At 49.8% G+C, this 12,234-nt stretch overlaps 1 protein-coding gene across 1 annotated transcript; it reads right to left on the bottom strand.

The window, feature by feature from the left end:
• Positions 1 to 2,530: 2,530 nt before the first annotated feature.
• On the bottom strand, positions 2,531 to 11,374 carry mnat1 (MNAT1 component of CDK activating kinase). Its single transcript, XM_067243247.1, has 7 exons — positions 11,215 to 11,374; positions 6,861 to 7,013; positions 5,754 to 5,827; positions 5,363 to 5,466; positions 4,693 to 4,833; positions 3,384 to 3,512; positions 2,531 to 2,596 (listed from the first exon to the last, which is right to left on the bottom strand). The coding sequence occupies exons 1-7, from the start codon at positions 11,301 to 11,303 to the stop codon at positions 2,531 to 2,533; spliced, it is 756 nt and encodes a 251-aa protein (XP_067099348.1). The 5' UTR covers positions 11,304 to 11,374.
• Positions 11,375 to 12,234: the final 860 nt, after the last annotated feature.

The following is a 12,234-nucleotide window of genomic DNA, read 5'->3' as shown; positions in this document are numbered from 1 at the left end:
CCCCTTCTCACCTCTGGCCCCTCCCCCCTTCTCCCTCTGGCCCCTCCCCCCTTCTCACCTCTGGCCCCTCCCCCTTCTCCCTCTGGCCCCTTCTCACCTCTGGCCCCTCCCCCCTTCTCACCTCTGGCCCCTCCCCCCTTCTCCCTCTGGCCCCTCCCCCCTTCTCCCTCTGGCCCCTCCCCCCTTCTCCCTCCTGGCCCCTAACCTCCACCACCCACCCTCCTAAATCTAAAATACACCACCCTGATACACACTCACACCGCTTTTAATTCCCTCTGCAGGAGTTCCAGGTTATCTGGGGGGGGGGGGGCGGAGGCTCCCTATCCACAGCTGCTAAATCACAGAGGACACCGGAGCCCCCTTCCCCCCTCAGCTCCACCCCCCAGCATGGCTGAGATGTCCCCCGCATGGACAGTAAACACCACAACAGAACTACACATGGCGCTGGTTCACACTTTATAAAAAGACAAAGCGCCAGGAAGTAGGGGGGCCCCCGCCTCCCCCCAGGCTACCAAACAGCCAGATATGTCTTCCTCAGTGACAGCTCACCTTGGCCTGGGGAGCACAGCTGCCCTGGAACCACCACAAGCCCCCGTTACCACCCCCCCCCCCCCCACCCCCCTCCCCACACACACACACACACACACACACACACACACACACACCCCAGGAGGGAACATGACAACAGCTTTCACTCAGAATCCTCACTAAGCTTCACATACGGGTGGTTTTGTGTAGACGGTCCTCAGTATCATAAGGCGGCTGTTGCCGTGGCAGCCGCCCAACCCATTAAGGGCATGCTGGCAGAGTGTCTTTTAGATCGCAAGATACTTCTGAAGATCATGTGAGGCGTTTTGGTGTGTTACAGTTGAGTTTCAAGGGGAATGTTGATGAGGCAGATTCAAAGCCGTACACAGTTAGCAGCGAATGGTTCCGTTAGGAACGTAAACCGAATGGTCATGGTTGGATTCAGCTGTGGAGGTTGATGACACATCAATCAATTAACCTTTACCCTTCCGCTGCTGAGGACAATGTAAAACAGACAGACTGATCTAACTACAAGGCTTCTTCTCTGGTCTCAACAGCATCTCAGTCCTGGCTCAGAAGACCAGCACACCACAGAAGAACATATCAAGAAAGAGACCAGATCTCCACAGGAGCCCGACCACACGCTGTTGAAGCCCCACCAATTCAAACACATCTCAGTCTGCTAGACTTCTGGAGGTGAGGGAAATCCAAACCACAGCCCCTCAGGAACAGCTCCAGCCCCAGCCTCAAAACCAACCCCAGCCTCAGGAACAGCCCCAGCCTTAAAACCAGACCCAGCCTCAGCCTCAAAACCAGCCCCCAGCCTCCGGAACAGCCCCAGCCCCAGCCCCAGCCTTAAAACCAGCCTCAAAACCAGCCCCAGCCTCAAAACCAGCCTCAGGAACAGCTCCTGCCCCAGCCTCAGTCCAGCCTCAAAAACAGCCCCAACCCCGAATCCAGCCCCAGCCACAGGATATACCCTATACCACCTGCAAACCCGGCCCCCAGCGTGGTAGAAGCAGGCTGCCCCCCCCCCTCCCCTCCAGCACCCCCCCCTCCCCTCCAGCACCCCCCCCCCCCTTTCCTCCAGCACCCCCCCCCTCCCCTCCAGCACCCCCCCCTCCCCTCCAGCACCCCCCCCTCCCCTCCAGCACCCCCCCCTCCCTCCAGCACCCCCCCCCTCCCCTCCAGCACCCCCCCCTTCCCTCCAGCACCCCCCCCTCCCCTCCAGCACCCCCCCCCTCCCCTCCAGCAGCACCCCCCCCCTTCCCTCCAGCACCCCCCCCCCCCCCCTTCCCTCCAGCACCCCCCCCCCCCCCCCTTCCCTCCAGCACCTCCCCCCCAGCCTGGAGGACGAGCAGAACAAGGGAGAAGAGACGTGAGGAAAGCCAGCCGGCGTCAGAGCCAAGAACAACACCATCATCCAGCGCTCAGCTTCTCCATCAGCAGTCTGGACTCCAGTCAGTCACACAACCACATCCTCCACCAGGACACAGCCGTTCTGGACTGAATCTTTCCATCGCTGGTTCAAAGGGTTGGTCTCATCTTTGGGGTTTAAAGGAGTATTGGTCTAGGCGATCTATGTTCAAGGCTGTGGGATTTCCCCAGTGCCGAAACCACAAATGGAATCGCTGAATCCAAACATTAAAATGGAAATCTGAGTGAGAAGTGTTGAATTTTGTAATCCTACATGTATGTGAATGCAAGGTATGACTGGAGGGAGGCGAGAGAGAAAATCTGCACGTAAGTCTTTGATTGATAACTTACATGAGTTTGCAGTTTGACTAAGAATATCGAACCTGGAAACCACACTCTCCACAAAACTTTCATTAATCTTACTTAATACTCTTAATACAAACAGAATCATTTCACATGGTAGTGAAGGAATTAAGAGTGGGGCCAATCCACCATTCAGTGTCCTGAACCATGAGCCAAAAACATGACACAGAAGAACCAGAAATAATGCTGACTTTCTTTCTTCCTGGTCGGGACTGAGTGAGCTCTACACCAAGGTTTCTCCCACGGACCCCACTGCACTCTGGGAAGTCGACTGCACCTCCCATGGGGGCTGAGGGAGGGGGGGGGGGGGGAGTGATGACATCGCTCTATCTCATCATGGCGAAATGAAAATAAACGAGTGAGAAATGGAGAAAAAAACGGAGGCGTTGCCAAAAAGCAAAGGGCCTTCCATACTCCCCTGGACTGTGGCCGAGCAGGACGGGGCGCTGGAGCAGGGAGCCCTCACTGTTGACACTCCACATCCCAGTGTGATGATCGTGTTTTTACATTTTATATCTAGTTGGACTTATTTCTAGTATAAATCTATATATGAGAAGCATCCCCGTGTGAGCTCTGTGGGGGGTCTGCTAACGAGCTAGCTGGGGGCGCCACGGTAACTCACCTGATAAGTGGACACGCCATGTAGGCTGAGGCTTCACCTCAGAATCCGGCCTGAGCCCTTTGCTGCATGACCCCCCCCCTCACTCTCTCTCCCTGCCTTTACTGTCACACTTGACTTAAAAAAAAAAAACATCCAGTAAAGCATGGAGTGGCTCTGAGGTTTCCGTGAGTCCACCTGGTGTTAGGGTGAGGGGGTGAGGCATCCAAACTAACTAACCAGGAGTCAGGTGGCTGAGCGGTTAGGGAATCGGTCTAGTAATCAGAAGGTTGCCGGTTCGATTCCCCGCCAGGCCAATGACGTTGTGTCCTTGGGCAAGGCACTTCACCCTACTTGCCTCGGGGGAATGTCCCTGTACTTACTGTAAGTCGCTCTGGAGAAGAGCGTCTGCCAAAATGACTAAATGTAAATGTAACCTGCAGGGACAGACCGGGAGTCCGAGAGCAGCTGTACTCACCATGGGGATGCCGGTGGAGAAGATGGTGGACTTGACCACCTGTTTCTGCTTCTCGATCTGGCTCTCCAGCTGCACGGCCCGGTCCTTGTGCTGGGCCAGCAGGATGGCGGCAGGAACGTGGGAGCGCTCCTGGGAAACAACACTGGGAGTCAGGTGGCTGAGCGGTTAGGGAATCGGGCTATTAATCAGAAGGTTGCCGATTCGAATTCCGGCCATGACAAAATGTCGTTGTACTTGGGCAAGGCACTTCACCCTACTTGCCTCGGGGAGAATGTCCCTGTACTTACTGTGTCGCTCTGGATAAGAGCGTCTGCTAAATGACTAAATGTACATGTAACACACATACGCACAGGCTCATCAATGCACCCCCTGGGACACGGCCGTACTCTGCACCTCTCCTGACCTGTCGCGCTGAGAACGTCCTAGACTCAGAAGGCTCGAAAACTACACATGATGTCCCTAGGCTTCCCTAAACGCGATGAACTAGCAGGCGAACGTAGCCGGCCCAGTGTGGGTGCCGGCCGTGCTGCTGGAGATGAGCGGGCGGAGGAACACTGTGCCGCCTTCACCTCCATTAACTGAAGGTCGGACGCTTCAATCTCTGCCGTGGAGCGTTGCCAAGCGCAGAGGTCTGGGAACACGGGGCCCGGCACTCCTCTCAGAGCGGGGCGTTTCTGACGGGGCGGACTCATCACCAGAGCGGTGTGGAGCAGAATAATGAACAGCCTGATCCAATCATGGCTCCTTATTAGGATGTACAGAGCACAGATGTACACAACACACACACACAACACACACACACTACTTTGTGTGTGTGTGTTGTGTGCGTGTGAGAGAGAGGCTCCTAGCCTATACAAAATACAGTGTATGTAGATGTGTGTGTGTGTGTGTGTGTCTCCCTGCGGGGACAGAACTGCTCTGTCATTTGGTAACAGACAACAGAGCCAGTGCTAAAACAAACAAACACACAGCTTAAACTGCTACCTGGAGTACTCCACAGCAGGCGGCTCAACAGGACAATCACTTCCAAAGCCTGCAGCTAAACACAATGGAGCCAGCAGGCTTTGAAATCACAGAATGACAACAATGCAGGGAGGGGAACTCGACAGCAGACCCGAGGAGGGGAGTCGTAATAAGCTCTTAACGACTCCTTGTGTCTCCATATTTCATGTTTTGTGGCCCTGCCTCCTGAAGACCACTTCCAAGTAACATAATTTCACTTTTTTGGCGTCTTGTTGGACTGTTGCTCTGTGTGTGTGTGTGTGTGTGGCTGGTTGTGTGTGTGTGGCTGGTTGTGTGTGTGTCTCACCAGCTCGTCCAGGAGAGCCTGCTTGTTCTTCCTCTTGGCCTGCAGCTGTCTCTGCTCGTCCTGCAGGAGATCCAGACGCCTCTGCTCCCCCTCCTGCTTCTCCAGGAGCAGCATCTCCTCCAGCTCCTCCTGCTCCCGGGTCTGCAGCCAGGAGGGAGGGAGGGAGGGAGGGAGGGAGGGAGGGAGGGAGGGAGGGAGGGAGGGAGGGAGGGAGGGAGGGAGGGAGGGAGGGAGGGAGGGAGGGAGGGAGGGAGGGAGGGAGGGAGGGAGGGAGGGAGGGAGGGAGGGAGGGAGGGAGGGAGGGAGGGAGGGAGGGAGGGAGGGAGGGAGGGAGGGAGGGAGGGAGGGAGGGAGAGAGGGAGAAAGGGAGAAAGGGAGAAAGGGAGAAAGGGAGAAAGGGAGAAAGGGAGAAAGGGAGGGAGAGAGAAAGGGAGGGAGAGAGAAAGGGAGGGAGAGAGAAAGGGAGGGAGAAAGGGAGGGAGAAAGGGAGGGAGAAAGGGAGGGTGGGTGACTTGGTTAGAAATTGACTGAGTGAATGAGTGGGTGAATAAATTAACTCCCTTAAAGAGCAGTAGTGAGTGAGTCAGCGAGTGAATGAATGAGTTTGAGTGAATGAACTCATTCACTTATCAGTCATGTCTCCACGCGGTGTGGCGTAGCGAGTACACACCAGCTTGGCCTTGTTCCTCTGAATGATGCCCCGGTTTTCTCTCTGGTAATGCTCGATGACCTGTTTGGTGCCGTCAACATCTATGTTGTTGGTCCAGTTATAGACTAGACACAGGAGAGAAGCACACAGGAAGTCCTGCATAACACAGTCTATCGTCCACGATAAGGTTAACAATGCACTGGCCAGAGTGAGGGCCAATCTTGTCACAGTTCAGGGTGTTGGAAGTGAGAGGTATCTAGCGTTGGCAGACATACAGTCTGAACCCTGACCCTGGCTGGCTCTGAAGGCTGTCGAACAGCTCTGTGTCTGCCAAGACCTGGGAAGAATCGATACCCTGAGAGCGTGTATCACTCTGTCTCTGAGCCCTGTCCAGTGCAGTGACCTGGCTCACCTATCTCCTCCACCTGCTCCAGGTAGTCATTGTAGTCTTTTAGGCTGGGGAAGTCAAATTCTCTCTTGTTGTAACTGTGGAGAAGAAATTGGAGAAGGTGGAATTAAATGTCTCTTTTTGTTCTTCTTCAGGTCATTAAATCAAGTCTGACCATATCCAATATCAACAGAGATGGGAGGTAACGAGTACAAATACTTTGTTACTGCACTTGAGTATATTTTTCTGGCATCAGTACTTTACAAAAAAGATTTCGGACAACCTTTTACTTTTCTTCCTTAAATTTTTTACACAAATATCTGTACTTTTTACTTCCTACATTTTAAAGCCAGGCTCATTACTTTAGTTTGAATCTGTATTTGGTGGCATGATCAATATTATTTATTGTCACCAAGCGCCTTTTTTCATTTCCTGGCTATCACGCACAACAAACGTAAGCTAGCCTACCAAGCTACAGCAAGGCAGTTTGGAAAGATTAAAAACAAATATATATTTAAAGCTTTGTTTGAAAGGTTGAAACATTCTTCGCAAAAAATGTGTTTAGAAAAAACTTTGAGTCATGCTGTGTGTGATTGTTTTTAACAACAAACAAAAAAGGTAGTAGTAATGACTAATGAATAAATGTCAGAGCCCATACTTCTTTAACATGAAAGTGCTGTCAGTACTTTATCTGAGTGTCTGTACTTCTACTTGGGCGAACGATGTGTGTACTTTTGCCATCTCTGAATATCAACACATAAAATGTTATATTAGGAACTTAAGCAACGTAAAATATGTAAAAAAACGAACGCCAGAGAGAGGAACAGTCAGAGGGTGTGAGGTGAGAAATGTGGCAGGGAAAGAGCCTTCCAATTTGAGCTCCCCTGGAGGGAGGTCTTTGTCTACAAAACAAACGTCATAATGACTAAGACAAAGACAGCTTAAGAATTGGGAGGGGTGATGTGAACACACACACACAAACACAGGCCAGAGCCCGCCCCCTCGGACTCACTCACACCAAATCACTCAGTTTTTTTTTCTCTCTCTTACACTCTCTCTCTCCCCCTCTCCCCCTCACTCACTCACACACTCACACACTCTCTCTCTCTCTCCCCTCCAATCCCTCCTTACATCTTGAGGACCTTCTTGCGTATCTCCACCTCTTTGTCCACCGCAGGGTCCTCAAAGAGCTGAACCCGGAAGTTTCCCTTCCTCAGGGGCGTGTCGCACTGCACACAGTTCCCCGAGCCGCGCACAAACAGCATGTCCACGCAGCTCTCGCATCTGAGGAGGGTAAAGACACACCTTTATAACACACACACACTTATACAAACACACAGCCTTTGGACAACAGCAGTAAATAACTATCACCACTGTCCATCCTCAACTGTGGCCAACTTCAGAGGTTATTATTATATATATTATTATTATAGTTTAGATGCAGTTTCAGTTATTAGTTTATAGGCCTTCTGTTTTCAGTCATTGCTGGCGTCCGATGCGTTGACTATTAAAAGTGCTGAACATTCATTTCAACTCCAAATAAGACTACGAGGCTGTCTGTTGGAGCTTGGTGTTGGATCTTTCTGAGACTCCTTTATATGGCTGGAAATGAACAGAATAATTCCCCTGACCCACACACACACACACACCTCTGCCAAAGAATGTCAGTCTGCCCTGGGGGGGGGGGGGGGGGGAGAGCACGTTTATTTGTAAAAACTGTTCAGTCAGTTAGCCACGTAGCTCCCAGTGCTACATGTCACGGACAGCTTGGATCAGGCCTCCTCCCATCAGCACCAGCTCATATGCGGCCTGTTCCACCGCAGAAGGAAGAGATTTATGATGGCAGGGGGATTAGGGTTACGTTCATCCCCAACTCCACCACAGCCCAGCGGCATCCAGACCCACCTTGGGGACAACCAGTATTTACTCATCAATCACACCTTTAAGCAGGTAGGCGTTTACCCATCCGTCACACTCAAGAGGGGAGGGAGCCCAGAAGACAATGGAAACAGCCCTAAATCTCCCCTAAGTAGGCGACAGGCGGGGTGGAGGGGCAGGATAAACGTTTGCACAGTCCAGCCTTTTAATTAAGTCTCTGTGGAGCTTTATTCCACAGGAATTCACCTTCAGTGGGCTTCCTGCTCTTGCCCACCTTCAGGAGGAAGGAGAACATCTGGTTTCCAAATGTTGTCACTATCTTAAAGCACCAACAATAAGAGCCATGTTGGGACACTGGGAAACAGACTGGATCTTTTTTTTTTTGTTTTATTTTTTTTTAAACCATCTGGATGATTTGGGGGGGGATTTTTTTGAATCATAGTTTCCAAAGTCAAAGAAGAGGGTGAAGACTGCACTGCTGTCACAAGCGCCTCCAGAGACGAGTCCATTAGATCTCTAATGAAAGGAACATCAAGCAGACGTTTTCACCCCCTCAGCAGAATTCAAAACAAAAAGACCATTAGGGAGGAAACTGCAGAGCCATGGCCTTTACCTGTTTATGCACAGCCTATCAGATTTGGGGCAAACTAGCCAAACCGGCCAAAAAAATGATGAATAAAAGCATACCTTATGGATCGCTCAGCACACAATCCACCTCCAAACGTGAAGCTGCCTAACAAACATCTACATTTAGCAGCAACAAAAAACACAAAAAAAGACAAGACTAAGCCGCACAGTTGGTCACTGGGAGCAATGAGACACCCCGCTCAAGTCCACCTCGGTAGGGGCAGATGTTCACTGTGGCCCCAGGCTATGGGAGATGTATAGGCCGCGCCATATGGAGGTGGAAGGAGGGCTTCTGCTTGTTTCCACAGGCCCACAAAGAAGCCATTCATCAACACAGGGCCAGGAGTGGGGTGCAGTTTGCCCCCTTGCCCCATAAATGGACCACACAACAGACCGTCCACAAGGGAAATCCTGTGTAATTCTAGAGCCCAACCCATAAGGATTGGAGGGAGGAGACTTTCGGAGTGAACTTGCCATTTTTCCACCCTGGCGTTTGTTACATGGGACAGTCCTTTAATTGTTACATGAAAGTGGTGTGTGTGTGTGTGTGGGGGGGGCACCATATGTGTCGATTCAACGTCACACACTGATAGTTTGCACTATCAGACCCTCTCCAGGGTCTGTTGTTGTCGCTGTGGCAGAGTAGCAATTGTTGAGCGAGAGTAGCAACTCCCTCCCTCTCTCCTTTTCTCCCTCCCTCCCCCCCCCCTCCCCCTCTCTCCATCCATCCATACCTCTCTCCTTTTCTCCCTCCCTCTCCAGCGTCCTCTCCCTCTATCTCACCTGTCCTGCTCGCTGCTCCTGGCTCTTATCTCTCCCATCTGCAGCTGTCAGCAGGTCAGGGGGGAGGTAAACAGGGCTGGCTCAGCAGAGATCCCACCCCCCATCCCCAACACACACACACACACATACTCTCTCTCACACACGCATACACACTCTTCCCTAAGGGCCAGTAACACTGCCTCCATTTCTCTGTCCCTATTCAAGAAAAGGTACAAACAATGCAGCTATAGGGGCTGGATCACCTGTCCAGGAAGCCCTCTTCATGCTGGGGTCTCCCACAGCAGCGCCTGGGTCCACACAACAGCCTGCTTTGTGTGGACACCATCAGGCCATCCCTCTGCTAACCTGCTGTGACTCCGCTTCTCTGCCATGACACCTAATACCACAGCCGGCAAAAAAAAAAAAGAAAACACAAGGTTCTAAGAGAGGCTTCCGAGGCGAGTCTGCTCATTTACGAGAACAAGCCCAAACCTCATCAAAACTAGAACAGGTTATTGGACATGGTAGGTGATCTTCGGTTATTGGACAAGGTAGGTGATCTTCGGTTATTGGACAAGGTAGGTGATCTTCGGTTATTGGACAAGGTAGGTGATCTTCGGTTATTGGACAAGGTAGGTGATCTTCGGTTATTGGACAAGGGCTGCCACCCTGTCCTGGTGGCAGCCCTTCATCAACATGCCCAACGCCAGCCATCTAATACCAAAGGACACTGGCCCTGCGTCATTGTGCGCAAGTCATAAATTACGAAAGGAGGGGGGGGGGGGAGCAGTTCTGGCACCAGGGACATTAAATGTACATCGTGGTGTATAAATTTAGATGTGGCAGAAGAGAGGTGGAGGGCCGCCATGTTGCCGCCCACAGGACAGCCAAAACTGGAACGGCCTTCCAGCGTTGTCAGCTGTCAGCAGGACTCTCCGCCAGAGCAGAGACCTTGCCGAGCGGTCTGACAGTCACACAGGTCACAGACTGATAGGGGCAGAAAAGTCCGTTCACAAAACTCAGGTAGAGTCAGAAAAAAAATAAAGTAGAAACACTCATCTTCTCAGGAGGGAAGCAAACCATAAACAGAATGAAAGGTTTTTCACCAAAAAAATTTACAGGCGAAATCCCATTTCGCCATTTAGTGCGTTATAACTAACGTGCAGTAAATAGTGACACTCAACAGTGGTGTGTGTGCGTGTGTGGAGCTTGCAGTTTCCTAGATCAGGCTACGTGGTAAACTGGCTCAGGAGAAGCCCCCCCTTCTCCACCCCCCCCCACAAGGTGACCTGAGCAAGGACGTCCCTCTAAATTGCTTCATCGCCAAATCATTTCAATTTTCTCCCCATGTGACCCTCGGAAGAGTCCAGACAGATGCTGTGAGTTATGAGTGTGCTGACTGCTGACCAGATGACGAAGCTTGGCCACTTCCTGATGGCTCGGTCAATAAACATACAGGGTCAGACAGACATATTCCTGCATTTTCACTCCACGGTTACTGCATGAGGCTCATGAACGGAAAGTAGTTCTGTGACACCCCACAAGGAGAACCCAGGGGCAGGTCCATACATTGTACAGTCAACAATATAGCTACATTTGCATATCCAAGGACATTCACAAATTCACCATTCAATGTCAACCAGTTAATTCATCAGTTCTTCATCCCTAAAGTTTCAAAAGGCATATTTGAGGAATTCTTTACACAGAAATATAGGGATATGTATAAAAAAAATCTCTGTAACCTTATCTTCTTCTCCCACAAATCATTGATTAAAAAGTAGGTTAGAGGTTAAATTTGGATGAATGGTTTATTTACTAGCTAGAAATCAAGTCAGGTTAGGCTTGAGTTTTGACATTCTGGTTCATAGAATGTAGCCTATTCATATGAAATCTTTTTTTTATCTGGTTCCCTGAGGCAAGCCACTGTTTAGGGATATACAGCATTTCCCAAAGGAAACTCATGCTTTTCAAAATTTCTAATTAATTCACCATTAACAGTTACTGTAATTGATCGCTTACTAAACATAATCAAATGTATACTTCTACAGCGGCGTAATCAACAGATTGGCACGTATTAAATTACACCGCAGTCCTACAACTATATTAACGTATTTTCATCCAGAACTTAGGTAGACCTCATTAATGACTTAGGCACTGATACAGCTAGCTAACGCTAACGAGCTAACTTTCCTTAAATGATGCTTTTGCATCTACTCACAATGTGTGTCCACAAACGTTCACCATCAGTTTCAGGGACGGGTTTCTGTATTTTGTTGTCTTGCATCTTGGACACCCTTGGTCATCCATTTCTTTCAACAAAACACAATACTTAAGTAAACAGACAACAACAAGGATTTCCTTCACTGTTCGCAGAAAGTAAACCGAGTCACTTTAATGTGCTCCGGGGGAGCACGTGAGTCATAAGAACAGTTCCTAGTTAATCGTTCCACTTACGCACCAAACGGACCTGAACAACATGTTATGATGACTTGGATGATTCAGCTAATTCAGTATGGTACAACGGACATGCCACATGTTAGAAGTAACGAACACAAATATAATTTTCGGCAAAGAAAAAGAGAGAACACTGTGGGCAGCAGTAGCCTACATAATGCTGAAGTTGCTGTAAATTACAGGAATAAATATAAAAATGCAAGGCTATTAATTAAATGTGTTATGATGGTGCTGTTTTGCTCTGACGGTTCCTAAACGGTCTCATTAATTTAATAGGCTACATTTAGTTGTAATTAGTAGTTAGTCTTATCAGAGGTAAGATAGTCTAATAAGTAGCTGAAGAAATACTGTAATCCTTCTCATCACAAATAGAAACACTTACGTTTTTACTGGGGGGGCTAGATATAAAAATAAATCTTAATCAGGTTGTTTCGAGATGTACTGATAATTGATTACATGATATAAATTAAAAGAACGTTGGATGTTATGTGTGTACTTCATCTCCCATCATCTGCTTTCAAACCCAAGAAACTGACCATATCATATGCTGATTTTAAAGGTTCACAACAAGAATATACCTCTTTGATAAAGTCAACACATTCACCTTGCACAGGTGAGACTTTAAAATACAGTGCGTCATATTTGACTGACAGCTCGAAACCAAACAATCCTCTCTGAAGCGCCATCGCTCCTCCCTGGCCTAGCCAGTTTCAACCAATCGCGTTGCTTTCCTGCAGTTAGACCCCAATGCCCCTTCTTGCTACAGTTCCCGCAGAGTAAAAGT

This window comes from Osmerus mordax, chromosome 9, assembly GCF_038355195.1.
Source record: "Osmerus mordax isolate fOsmMor3 chromosome 9, fOsmMor3.pri, whole genome shotgun sequence".
Taxonomy (NCBI): domain Eukaryota; kingdom Metazoa; phylum Chordata; class Actinopteri; order Osmeriformes; family Osmeridae; genus Osmerus; species Osmerus mordax.
Note: the sequence above shows the minus strand (reverse complement) of the source record. Positions and strands in the feature narration are given on the sequence as shown.

Bases quoted from the DNA above. Each gene is read 5' to 3' on its own strand.
- mnat1 (XM_067243247.1), bottom strand. From the start codon at position 11,303: ATGGATGACCAAGGGTGTCCAAGATGCAAGACAACAAAATACAGAAAC. The intron at 4,834-5,362 runs GTGTGTACTCGC...TCCTGGCTGCAG, and splicing joins AGAGGAACAAGGCCAAGCTG to ACCCGGGAGCAGGAGGAGCT. The intron at 3,513-4,692 runs GTGAGACACACA...GTTGTTTCCCAG, and splicing joins AGGCTCTCCTGGACGAGCTG to GAGCGCTCCCACGTTCCTGC.